This window comes from Syngnathus acus, chromosome 14, assembly GCF_901709675.1.
Source record: "Syngnathus acus chromosome 14, fSynAcu1.2, whole genome shotgun sequence".
NCBI classification, from domain to species: domain Eukaryota; kingdom Metazoa; phylum Chordata; class Actinopteri; order Syngnathiformes; family Syngnathidae; genus Syngnathus; species Syngnathus acus.
Window position 1 is genome coordinate 7,497,799 of NC_051099.1, and position 13,196 is coordinate 7,510,994.

The window sequence follows — 13,196 nt, forward strand, 5'->3', positions numbered from 1 at the left end:
TTATTCCCAGCCTTTCGTGACCACATGAAATAATACGACAGTGAGGATGATGCGCTGAGAAAGCTTCCATCTCAGCAGTCCCAACACATTTCATCATCGTCTCCCTTAAAGCTCACTTCAGCGTTCTGCGGCGTCACCGCGGCAGTCTCCAGGAAACAAACTAAAGCAGTGCCGTCGATTTGAATCCCGCAGCATAATGCCGACTCGGCGCGAAGGGCAGGAAGGCCACGCAGGCGTTGTTGTATCCATCAACACTTGGTGTCACCATGACCTTGAGGAAGGCATTCGAAAGCTAGACGCTGTGAGGCTCGCTTACATGCTGGCGCCGACTTCAAGTCCTCGAACGAAAAGGGACGAACATGCTTGTGACAAAGTTAATATTTTCGCTGAGTGACATCTTGGTTTATTGCAACTAGCCTTCAGTTGAGTGCAACCCTCTGCCAAGCCTGAAGGTTCAGTGGCCATATCTACATACTGCTTGTGTTTCAATTGTGGTTATCAACGTTCATGACTCACTGGGAATAAAAATCCTGGATCCACCAAAATCTCGAATGAGCTCATGCCTCCTCAAAGTTTTGCAATCGGTGAATAGTGAAGTGCATACTCAATACAAATAAGATTCGACGGAACTTCTATCTTCACAATAAATAACAATAAATGACTGTGATACATCATGACAGACTATAGTGGATTTCTAGGAAATGAAGATCTCTGTGGCTCTCCCGTAAAGCCAGCAGTAAATAAAACCTCATCAGTTACCATGGAAGCTTATTCACAGCCGGAAAACCCTTGAGAGGATTATTAGGAGACTACTCAGCGGCAGTAAATGCAGGAAAAGATGGAGGCAACAAAGGATGAGGTCGTGTGATTAGTAGTTTATTAGGAAGCTTCCTAGTCATCCACACCGTTGCTGAATCATCAGCGTGTCTCACTCTCTTTCTTTGTTTTTATGTCTACTCCATTGTTCGCCATCATTCCGAGAATGCTCGTGAGTCACTCCTCCTGTATGTGGGAGGCTTTAGAATATGGTGGATGGATAAGAGCTAACAGGAGGATTGTACTGTAGGTGGTTATGTCTTGGAGGATAAGTTAGACTTAAGCTGAGGATCACCCAAAAAAATAAAGTAAATCATGACCAGACTTTTCTGTCTGCTCTTTGTGGGGAGTCGGTGCCTGTGCCATCGCAAGTAGCTTTGTCTGCCTGGAGGATTTTCTAATGAGGGGCTTTTTGGAGGAGGATGACAGGCCGCTCAGCTTGTCCTGTCCATGAGGAGGGGCGTTTAAAGGAAATGAGCAATGTGCTCTCTCCATGGATGCCACTAATACTACACCCTCCGCTCACCACCCGTCCTCTGATGCCATGCTGGCATCTTGGCAGCACCATTAGCAAAAGACAAGTTGCAAACTGTCATTGTGTCAAAGACTTTGAAAACCTGTAATTTAGCCATCAATGAAACCAAACTAGGCCACAACAATTAGCCTCTTTATACTAGACGCTCATCAGCCATAAGCTAAAATCTTAAATATCTTACACCGTTCCTGTCTAGGGTATGTTGTGCGCAGACGTTGATGGTATTATATATCACAAAATGACCATGTATAGTAATTTTGACAAATATAAATCAGCGATTACAACGGTAACATTATATGCAAAGGATCCATAATTCCACATTTTAATATTTTTGTCTAATGTACAATGTTCTATCATTCAAATATTACAATTTAATCTATATTTTAATGGAAATAATAATATCTAGATGAACATAATTGATGTTTTTATCTGTATTTATTTGAGACTGTTTTATGATTTGTACACTGTACAGTATGCCTTACAGTCGCAACACACATTAACGAACAAATACTGCATCCTGCTGGATAGCTATGAGATTACAACAACAACTCTTCCAAGCCTTACTTCTATCGCGATGACAGATGCAGTATATCAATAACTTCATCAGAGAAATGTTTTAACGATCATTTAAAAATATAACTGTAGGTTAGTTTCGTATTATGCACTGCATTTTAAACTTTTAAGGTTTACGTTCTTAGGGCATTAAGTAAGATATAACCAGCTCAGACTTCCTTAAGACATTTGAAAAAATAAAAGCAATTGTACATGAGGCCATTTATTCCTTCCAAATAAAAACAGTTCAGATTACACATTTTAGGCTATTTTCATTTTATAGCCCACAAACGTAAGCATCCGAAATGTTTGTTGTACATTATTGACAGTACAAAATTGTGTTTTAACTTATTTTTAATTTACATTTCTGTGGGTGAAAAGGGAATAGAGTACCGTAAGTATATAAGCTAAAATGATAATCATGATATGGTCAACATATTTTTAATTTTCGGGTCAAATGAGTGAAATTGGATCATTTCCTGTGACAGATTTTCCTTTCAATTATACAATTGTAATTTACCCGCTACTCTTAATGTGAAGGCTGATCGGATGATTGTCTCGGGTTAAAGTTTCTAACCTTAAAGCGCACCACTGCAGCGAGCTTGCGCGTATCCGTGCGCGTAATGGTAGTCAGTGCGTGTTATGGTTGCAGACAGCGCACACGCACACTGCTCCTCCTCCTCGGGTTCTTTCCACGGCTACGGCCCCACGGCGTTGTGCGACGAGAGGACCATGTCGATGAACGACGTGTACGTGCTGCGGCCGTTCAAGCTGATCGCGCTGTTGTGCGTCTTCCTGGCTCTCTGCCTGGACCTGGTGGCGCTGCTCAGTCCAGCGTGGGTCACGGCCGACCACTTCTCCCTATCCCTGTGGGAGTCGTGTTCCCAGTCCGAGGCGAGGCAGCCGGACGAGGAGGCTTCGTGGAGCTGCTTCTCCACTCTCACTTCTGGTCAGAAACTTTTACACTTATTTGTCTTCATCTCTTTTGGGATGCGCTAAGTGTTTGGATACGGCAGGGAAAAGTTGGTTAACTGAACTTAAGAGACAAACAAAAATGCACATTTATTAATTGAAGCCAAGAACATTTTAATTATGTCAATATCACCCAAAACATGAAATAACGTATTTATGTGTCACTGGCTTAGCTTCCCTACTTGTAATGTACTCAAATACTGTACTTTCAATCGCATATCTTTGGGGCTAATTGACATTCACCTTCTTTTTTTTTCCCAAACCATATGAAAAAAAAAAACAGATTCATTGATTGAAAGTTTATTTTGCATATGCACTGCAAGGAAACAAAAACAATTACAATATATGTTATCACATACAAAAACACTATGTACAAATGGTCCAATAAGAAGTCGCAGGTCAAATTGATTTAAAGCCTAGGTGAGGTGTGATGACAAACATGCGGGCTGATTCATGAGCAGGCAGGACACGAGTATGAATAGAAGTCGCGCTGATGCACTTCCGATCAACGAGTTAGTCACCAGCCACTGAATGAGCCCCTATTGTTTTGCCATGGTCAGTTTATAAATGTTTTTGTGTAGTGGCGAAGGTAGTGGAGCTATGTAGGGGGTCAATCAATCACTTGCAGTGGATCCCCTTTGAACCCACTATGACACAAACACAACAAAGGCTTTCAGTGGGCTTCAACAGGCACGTGGGCCCACCACGTTGTAATCACGTGGCTGCTGTGTTTATACTTTCACTCACTCACTTTGAATGGGCACTCTAAAAGTTTCTTAGAAATGACTAAATATGTACATCTATGCATGCATTGTGTAAAGATATCAAAAGAATGCATCTTTAACCCTTGTTGGGTGTGTGTGGTTTAAGATGTTATGTTCATAGTTGTACTTGCACACATGCCGCAAAGAATGTAGCGGAAACGAGGCTTTGGCCCAAGTATTCGTGTTGTGGAATGTGTGGGGCCAAATGGGAGGTGGGTTTGTCGCTTTTGAGTGTGTGCAGATCCCGCTAAAGCAACAGTGGACGGCTGGTTTGGGGTTAAAAGCATAAGCAAAGGTGCCAAGGCCAATCTTAGCACCTAACGCTGACAGTTCATTTCATCTTTGGACTCGGCTCTGCACACAAATAGTGAAAAGCACAGAAATGACGGTGAAATGTTATGACCTTAAAAATATGTGTTGTTGTTGAGAGGCGTCTGATCAAAATTCTAACCACATGATGTGGTAAAGCTGGAAGCCAAACGGTCTCCGGTAGGATAAGCCTTCGCCTCGTGTGCTTCTTATTCAAATGCCATTGAGCCGTTATCACGCGGGGAAACGTTCCGTTCTCTCTTCCCGATGACAAATGAAGCTCGCGCACCGATTGTTCGCCTCATCCGATGCAAATTATTCTTTTGAGCTCAGGCCCGTCTACGGTCTCCTGACACCGACAAGTGGGATTTCAAGGATGGGATGCGCAACAAAGCAACCGAGAGAAAGAAGGAATCTCATTTTCGTGTTTGTTGCTTGACGAGAATCCTCACGGTAAAAGTCAAGCTGCACCTTCTCGAAAAGAAGATTGTGTGTTTTCAGTGGACAGTTTGAACTTGAATCTTAATGTCCCTTCAAAAACATGTTTCCAGAGTAGGAAGGACCTCAGAAACGATCCCATGCTTTTTCATCAAACCGAGCCCAACATCATCTCCATGTCAGCCGCTTTTATTTTGCTGTGGCAATGGCTGCCTTGTGACTAAATTTTGCTTCTATGATGTTCTAACATTGCTTCATGTGTTCCTTCCCGCAGACTGGCAGATCGCCACCCTTGTGCTACTGGTGGGCGGTGCCGCGGCAACCCTGGTGGCCTTTTTGGTGGGCCTCATTTCCCTGTGCCGCGGGACGCAGAGGAAGCACTACCGCACTGTGGCCGTCTTCCTCTTCACTGCAGGTTTGTTTTCATTGAAGATACCAAATGCACACGACAAATAAAGAAGCAGGAAGGCGACATGCACACCCTCAGCCCAACCACAAGCCTTTCCAGGCAGACAAGATTTTATTTGTTCCAGAGCTCATACCGTATGAAATACAGTCGGCTGAAGGAGAGAGGCAGTGGTGCGTTGCTTGAGCTCATTTTTTCTGTGGTGAGCAGCCCAGAGGCCCGCTTGGCCCACGGGCCAAGAAAAAGCAGCCACAGAATTTGCAGCAGCACCAACAATGGCAAGTCACAGAGGGGAAGAAAAAAAAGCACCACTTGCATAGTTGAAAGAGGGGAAATGTTGACACTAGTGGGGGAGACTCCACCCTTAAAGTATATAATAAAATCAAAAACTTTTTGGCAAAGAAATTTAATATAAGTAGTCTTGGCAGTTGGTGCTTATGCTAGTGTTGAAAAGACTAACCACTTGCAGCCCCTTCACTTGCCGGTTCCATATTGGAACAACATTATGTAAGCATAAGCATCACAGTCCATGAGCTATGGAATAAACATAGTTTGTTTGGATAAATTAACTCCACATCACACACGGATTAATGTTTTTATTAAATGTATGTATTGCTTTTTTATGATAAAAATAGCACCCTCTAAAAGCAAACTCCAATGATAAAATTGAATATAATTTTTTACTTCAATTCAGTGGACATTGTGCTGCTCCTTCTGCTGTGTGTGCGTTGGCCACCTGGGGGCACTATATTAAACACAGTGAGACACAAAGAAAAATTTCACATGTGATCGAATAAGCTGCAGTAATATTAGTCATTATTGAGAAACTGTCTGTCTAAATATGTTGCTGCACCATTTGTGTTCTTAAAAAGGTTGCATTGGTGACTCTTCATGAAGTCAGGTCACTCGTATCTCAAGGCTGTACAGTATGAAAGTTTCGAATGTGCATTAATTTTGAGTAGTTTTGATGACGGTGACAGTTTTTGTGTTTGAAATTGGAGGCCAGCCAACATCCTGGAACTGACTGTGCTCCACACTTTAACTTTAATCTGATGAATAGTTTTGAATGTGAGTTTTTTAGAGGCTGTGAGGCAACTTTGACTTTTTTCCTCTGTGAAAACATGAGGTATAAAGAAAGGGCCAGTGTGCGTTTGACTTAATGGCTACACCACTGCCTGCTAGCCATTCACTGAAAAGCATGGGAAGCCGCTGTTATCCTTTCCTGTGTGCGTAATTGCTCCGAGAGCCTGCGTGGCGAGAGAGAGAATAAGGCCGCCTTTACATGCGTACGGCGCATATTGGAGCCCGTTAAATGCCCCTTGGCAGCGCTGCAGTATTTATTTTCTGTCCAGAAATATGACCTCAGCTCAGTCTGGGCTCCATCAACACGGCTACATTCTTTTGGGCCGCCACCACTCCTACAGGGAGGAAGGAAAGGCCCGACCAGAAGTCATGCTAAAATCCTCAAAGCCGCTAAGACTCAGCGCAAGGAAAATGACTCACAGTGGTAGAAATATCCAAATTTCCTTTTATGTCAAGGTCAAAAGTCTTTATTTTCCACTGATATTGTTTTTTTTGCAAAGTCAGAATCAGCAAACCTTTTGAATTATTTTATTTTTTTTTTCCCACCAGTTGTCCTGCAGGCCTGCGCTTTGGTCCTTTACCCAATCAAGTTCATCGACGGGACGGTTCTGCAAACCTATCACGAATTCAACTGGGGCTACGGACTCGGCTGGGGCGCCACCATCTTCATGCTGGGCGGCGGAGTCCTCTTCTGCCTGCGAACGGACATATATGAGGATGCCATGTATTGACGCCCACCCTCACCCCTCCCATGAACACACACATAACTCTACGGAGTTGGTGTGTATAGGAGTACGGACCAGAATTCTCTCTTGGCTCTCTTGGTTATTTTTAGTCAGGTTGTGTAGGCCTAAATAAAGTAGGACAGGTCTGTTTGAATGGTTGCTGGATACTTTCACTGCATGGTGACCTGGATTTCTGTTTGTTGGACCGTTTTGTCCAGTAGGCTTTGAACATTTAAAATCAACAAGGTGTATTCTTTTCTAGCATTACAATGAGGAGCTTTTTTTCAATGGCGCCACTTTCTCTGCATTCTGCCTGAAACATATCATCGTGTCTTCTCATATCACAAGACTTAGCCTTACATATATGCTGTATTTATAGTGTGTTTGCAAACTCAATTTGTCTTTAATGAAAATGTAAATGTGTAAAAATTGTTTGTACATGAAGGACTTTACGGAATAAAAAGTGTTGTATTTGGAAGTGATGAGTGTTAGTTATTGGTGTGTCCTGCAAACCTCAAACCTGTAAAAAAAAAAGCTCTTGTTTGGACTTAATACGCTAATCATCAAGTGTTAAGATTACACACATTGACATTTAACAGGTGTCATCACAATTTGTTTTTTGGACAACTTGTGTTTTCCTTCCATTTGCCGCAATTATGTTAACGGTTTTAAAGTGTGAAACAAAAGGCACCAACACCCCTGCAGACTGGTGGGAAGTTGTCACCTCTCAAAGTTTCAACTACAACAGCTGCTTGGAATGCCGCCGCAAAAAAAAAAAAATCTATTTCAGCAGCTGCCGCATCTGGATAGATGACCACATGAGAATTATTTTATTTTTGGATGTGGATGAACCAACACCAATGGGAAAGTCCCAAATGTCTGCATTGATCCCAAGATGCTAGATGTGATGTGAGAGAAGTCTCTAAGTGGCTGTCTTATAATAGCAAGTTGAAATGTGATCTGGGTTGAGGTTGTGGAGTTCCAAAAAAAGAGAGACGAGGTTTCATACAATTTTGGGGTGGATATTCTTTTTTAAAAAAAACTCCATTGGGTTAAGGAATTTTATTTATTATTTGCAGTGATCATATGTACAAACAAACACCCACAATAATTATTACACAACAAAAATAATGTATTGAGAAATTAAAAGATCACCCGTCCATTCACACGACTTGATGGAGAACTTTTGTTGGATAGGCGTAATAAGCCAGCCGCATGTTTCCGGCCACTGGCTGCTGTTTACAGCCTTCATTCAAGATGGAATGTCCCTTTGTGTCATTTTTTACTCTTTTCTACCCTCCTGTGGTCAAGCGAGATATTCAGGATGGAATCCATTCAGGGTGGAATGTCCCTTTGTGTAATTTTTTTACTCTTCTCTACCCTCCTGTGGTCAAGCGAAATATTGCATTTTTGCTTATGAGAAATTTTATTGTGGAGTCCAGTGTGTTGATGTGGGGCTTTGCTTCCCGATTATGTTTAATATTCGTTTATATCTAAAAAATGTAAGACTGCAATTTATTCTCTCTCCTACCTTTTATTCGAGCACTGTGATTAAAAAAAAATTAAATCCTATTTTCTATGTAACCAGAGTGCCTGGGACAAAGCAAACTCACACACAGCCAGTGGAAAAAAAAAAAATGAAATAAAGAAAACTAAAAGATATAACAACATCCTGGTATGCGTACAAATGTACGTATAAACCCAAGTGTTTCATTCTTCTTCTACATTTAATGATGACTGACTAATTCTGTTGAGGACCAATGACATTTTGAGATGTTGATTCAGCTATGAGCGCAACATGCACATACCCCACTGTGGTAAATATTTGGTAGAGCAGGCCGGCCCCTGGGGCCAGTAACCAGCTGGGCCCTGCAACCTTTCAAACCGCAGGGACAGATTCCAGTTACTGAACCCGGGGGACGGAGAAAACCTTGACGTTTTTTTGTATTGTGGTGGTTCGCCGAGTTGATCTTAACTATCGCCCCTGTGATGTACTGCTGTCCAATCCAGTGCCATCCTAGTGACAAATGGAAAATTAAGTAAAGTGTTGATTGGATAGATTATATAAAATGCAGGTTGAAGAGTGAAGATATGTCATCATGCATGCAAACCTGGAAGTGTCGAAGCCTGTCTGGTGGTCCTCAGCGGTGGAAGTCCTCACCAGCAAAGTGAAGTGACTAGCAACACCTGAGCTATACATTACCACCACTCCAGTCTTCTATCAAGCATGACCCCACCAAAATTACACATTAACTCGAAACATGTCACATCTCCCTCGCTATCGTGCGTCTGCTGGCGCCCCTCACATGCCACGTGCAGAACATGAATTAACAAAAGACAAGATAAACAACACAGTGCAAGGCAGCAAAGGTACAATTGAGCTGAAATAAAGTTGGAGAATGATATTTTCTACAGTAAGTTAACCTACACAGAGACACAAATGAGTATAATGGACAATTCTGCATTGCTAGTGGGAAGCCTGCAGATGGCTGCATGGGTGACCTTGTCAGTATCATTTTTAGAAGTAATCAAACAACAACAAAAAACACAGGTCATCCAGTATCCAGATGGTTTTATTCCCAACATTAAAGTAGTACACAGCGTGAACATAAAAGTCTTCAACAAAATAATTAGCAATCCAAATGAGCTTTATTCAATTTTCTTTTATGTGGTCATAAATATTTTGTTGATACGAGCATATTTTGTACCCGGAATTTATTTTCGTAGCAAATGTAAATGAAAATATATCTTTCAAATTCATTTTGATAAATATGAGTAGGAAACAAAAGAACGGATTGCTAATTAAGCGAGGGAACTCACTCCCCCACTCGCTTCATCTGTTCAAGCCTTCATATTTTTGCTTACAAATGTTCAAAAACTCATAGAGACATAACATATGAAATGTTATTCTTCACAATCTGATATCCCTGAATAGAAATTGTATTCTGTACATTGTGATAATCCTACACAATATTCTCCCAATATTCTCCAAGTTGATTTTGTCAACTGTCAATCCATTAAAATTCTGAATCACCTATAAAGACAATGAGAAAAATATAATTACTGTATTAGCACATGGCACAGTTATGATTATGAGGCATATTTTAGATTAATGTGTAATTTGTTGTACTTTTGTTGTTGCTTTTTGTTTAAATACATCTTTGTTGACTCCATTCGCTCCAGAAGCTTCTCGCCACACAATATTTGCACAACTTGGAGCGTACCCTGAAGCAGTTGCGCTCAGCCACAGCAGGCAAAATCAGGCTTGTGTGCGTGGTGTAAATTTGCTCCTGTAGAAGACATAAGTAATTTACTAATCGGTGTGAGGAAACAAAAATAATTAAATTTGAAAAAAAAAAATTTTTAAATGTATATATATAATGTGTATATATTATTTTTAATAAGCTGTTCTCGAATCAACTAATTCAATTCAAAATAAGTAAAAATGGTGGGAGGCTATGGACTATTTTTCTAAAAAGAGCTTTGGGAATTTTGCATATTACCGAATGTTCCTTTTGTGATTCTTTGCTGGTGTGCTCCACCTCCCATATAAGGCAGTGTTCAGGAACATTTCCAGAAGGTTTCTTCCAGTGAAGTTTGATTTGAGTGTCATGATCTTGCTGCAGCGTCAGCTTCTCCGCAGGATCAGGTTTCACTGCATTAAAAAAAAGACATGATGCTAACAGGTGAAATGGGACTTAGGACAGGTGGAACAAAATAGTTATTCTTTATAAAATTATAAAATAATTTCATGCTAGAACAGGGCAACTTGTAAGCACCATTGTTTTGAATTTGAAGGGATTTATATGTAGGCCTCAGGGGGCCTTCAGGAGAAGAACCATTTACACAGAAGTTGACATCAGTAAAATCAGGGAGAGGTTTTCCCGTCAAGCTGCAACCACTTCTGACTCCATTCATGAAAAGGTACTCAGGACATTCCTCTATTTGTTCCAATTCTTTGTGCCTGCGGGAGAGAAGTTGACATGACAACACTTCAAAGTAGAACATTGCGCAGCTGTTATTAGAAGGGATGAATAACATGCAACGCATGAATGCCATTTTGACACCACCCATAACATTAGGTTGGTGATGTAATTAGGGCTGCATCATTGGGCCGCAGAAGGTCTACAACACAATCAAAAACTACAATACTAGTAATTGTGTTATTAATTTGTTTGTATGTTCATATTATCTATCTATCGATCGATCGATCGATCGATCTATCTATCTATCTATCTATCTATCTATCTATCTATCTATCTAATCTATTTATTTATTTATTTTATTTTATTGATGAAATACTACTTATTGTGACAACCAACTATTAGAAGTTACAAACCAATTTCATATTTTGATTGTCAATACCTCCAACAGGAAAAATAGATGGTACTCACCAGTAATACAAATATATTTGTGCGTTGGATGGCAACTTGTGGTAATTTCTCCACATGCAGTTCAGACGTTCCATATTATAAAACACACAATCAAAGTTATTTACTGCACGAGGACCTGTTGGAACAGAACAATACAAAGTAAGTTAATATCAACACAAACATTCTTCACTGCTCTCTGCACCTGACTGACCTTCTCTGGGAGGTTTCTGCACCAGTTCCGTGTAGTTCTGACTTTTGACCCAAGTGTTATTAGCACAGTGTTCCCCCAGCAGGGTGTACACTCTAACTTGAATATCCTTCATCAGATCAAACTGAGCACTGTATGTCCTGTGAGGAGTCTTAATAACCTGAAAAAAAAAAAAAATCTTGGTCACTATCCTTGTATTTGAATTATTGAAGCAGTTCTTTCATGAATGGGGAAATGTTCGCAGGTTCTACTCACATCCCAACGCTGCATATAGGCATTGAAGTATTCCAACTGGTAAAGCGTTGGACATTCTTGGATATGAATTAAGCTTGCTGGGAGAGTCCATGTAATCTCCATACGGCCAAGATGACCAGGATCTATGATTTTAATCTCCTCGGGGGGGTCCACTGCAAAGAAAATGACATGATACAATGTAGTATGTGCGATGCAGTGAGAGCAAGCTAAATTGAAGTTGCATATTTCAGCACAAAACGTTTCTGATAACAAAATATTCATTTCTAAGTAGTAGGAATTCTTTGACCAACCTTGAAGAATAGTACATTGCGATGCCTCCATGCAGATTATTAAGAGCACCGTCAGTAAAGTTCCCTGAGCTGGTTTAAATGCCAACATTTTTTATGTGGCTGGACGCTGTGAACAAACACACACATTTAACATTTTGGACAAAAAATTGTAATTGACATAAAACAGTTGATAACTAAATTAAAACAAAGTCTAAATAAAGAGTTGACTAATTATTGATTAAAATTCTAAAATAAGTTAAAGAAAAAGGCAGATACTTACAAGACTGTGTGAGTGTGCGTCAAGTGAGTGGATGATGCTTGCCTGCTCGGTCGAGTTTTAGACTTTTAAGCAAAAAACCAAGGGGGAGGGGCAACTCAACATCAAAATAAGATCCTGTCAAGGCATGTCTGGCGTATAATTTCTTCTCACGATTATTCATGCTGACTCTTGATCCCATTGAGTCATCGACGGAAAGGTTGCAAGTCTGGTGTCCGAAAAAATTTATTTCAACCCCAAACTATAGAGTTTAAATGTGGACCAAATGTTCAATTAGCACATCTACGAAGACATTTTAGGGCATGTTCTTTGGTTCTGTGCAAAAAAAGAGGCAAGAGTTGTGTGCGGGAAGCTCGTGGCTGCTTCATGGCCCGAGCATCCGACAGTTCCTGGTCGTTGTGCTGTAGCAAAAATGCTGTTGAATGTAAAACTGTTACATTATTACATTATACAATGTTCTACATTTCCACACCGAATTCAGTAGTTACTAGAATGTCCAAAAAATAACACGAGAGTGAATTGCAAAGAATTTATTCATAATTACCATATTTAGATGTTTCTTTTTTGTAAGAAACCCGGAGGACCACTATATTGATAATGTGTACAATGGTCATTATCTTCACAAACGCTTGACCTATTTAAAAATGCAGAAATAAAGGGGCTTGGTGTATAATTTTAGATGGCAGTGTCTGACGTCATGGTGACTCTCGGTTGTACCCTCGATTTTGAATGTGTCAAAATATAGATTAGTACTAAGAAACATAGAAAAGTGAATCACATTGAGTTAAGTCTAGTAAATCAATATTTTGGTGTCATAAACCACAGGTGTCAAACCCAAGGCCCGGGGGCCAGATACGGCCCGCCACATCATTTTATGTGGCCCTCAAAGACAAATTGTGCATAAAATTCGTGTGTCATTACTAGAATTGCAAATTGTCTTCACTTTTAATAATATCTTTTTTTTTTTAATATCTGACCAGTTTTTACTCGTCTGATTTGAAAACGAGTTATTTGTCAGTTTGTTTTGTAGCTTTTACTGTATATAATATGAGGAGCTCATACATTTATTTGGGTCATAATGGCCCTCTGAAAGAAGCTATGACTACAATGCGGCCCGCGAAAAAAATGAGTTTGACACCCCTGTCATAAACCAATGACCATATTGAAAAAATATTGAAATTGTACAAAGGCCTTTCAATGAGGTATTAAATAGC

At 40.4% G+C, this 13,196-nt stretch overlaps 2 protein-coding genes and 1 long non-coding RNA gene across 5 annotated transcripts; 1 reads left to right on the top strand and 2 right to left on the bottom strand.

Annotated features, from left to right (window-relative positions):
* The first annotated feature begins 2,501 nt into the window (after positions 1-2,501).
* LOC119134029 (transmembrane protein 47-like) lies at positions 2,502-7,078 on the top strand. Its single transcript, XM_037270437.1, has 3 exons — positions 2,502-2,852; positions 4,661-4,801; positions 6,425-7,078. The coding sequence occupies exons 1-3, from the start codon at positions 2,546-2,548 to the stop codon at positions 6,604-6,606; spliced, it is 630 nt and encodes a 209-aa protein (XP_037126332.1). The 5' UTR covers positions 2,502-2,545; the 3' UTR covers positions 6,607-7,078.
* LOC119134033 lies at positions 6,434-8,813 on the bottom strand. The gene is made up of 2 exons (XR_005100251.1): positions 8,712-8,813; positions 6,434-6,570 (listed from the first exon to the last, which is right to left on the bottom strand). It is a non-coding gene; the product is annotated as an uncharacterized LOC119134033 (long non-coding RNA).
* Positions 8,814-9,155: 342 nt separating this feature from the next.
* Positions 9,156-12,092, bottom strand: il13ra2 (interleukin 13 receptor, alpha 2). Of its 3 annotated transcripts, XM_037270431.1 has the most exons (9): positions 11,986-12,092; positions 11,727-11,832; positions 11,437-11,588; positions 11,185-11,341; positions 10,995-11,109; positions 10,380-10,564; positions 10,104-10,255; positions 9,731-9,890; positions 9,156-9,634 (listed from the first exon to the last, which is right to left on the bottom strand). In XM_037270431.1, exons 2-8 carry the CDS (start codon positions 11,812-11,814, stop codon positions 9,750-9,752), a joined length of 990 nt encoding a protein of 329 aa, XP_037126326.1. In that variant the 5' UTR covers positions 11,815-11,832; positions 11,986-12,092; the 3' UTR covers positions 9,156-9,634; positions 9,731-9,749. The 3 variants fall into 3 exon arrangements, with proteins under 3 accessions (XP_037126326.1, XP_037126327.1, XP_037126325.1); XM_037270432.1 differs by having other exon boundaries at positions 9,156-9,890; positions 10,113-10,255; XM_037270430.1 differs by having other exon boundaries at positions 9,156-9,890.
* Positions 12,093-13,196: the final 1,104 nt, after the last annotated feature.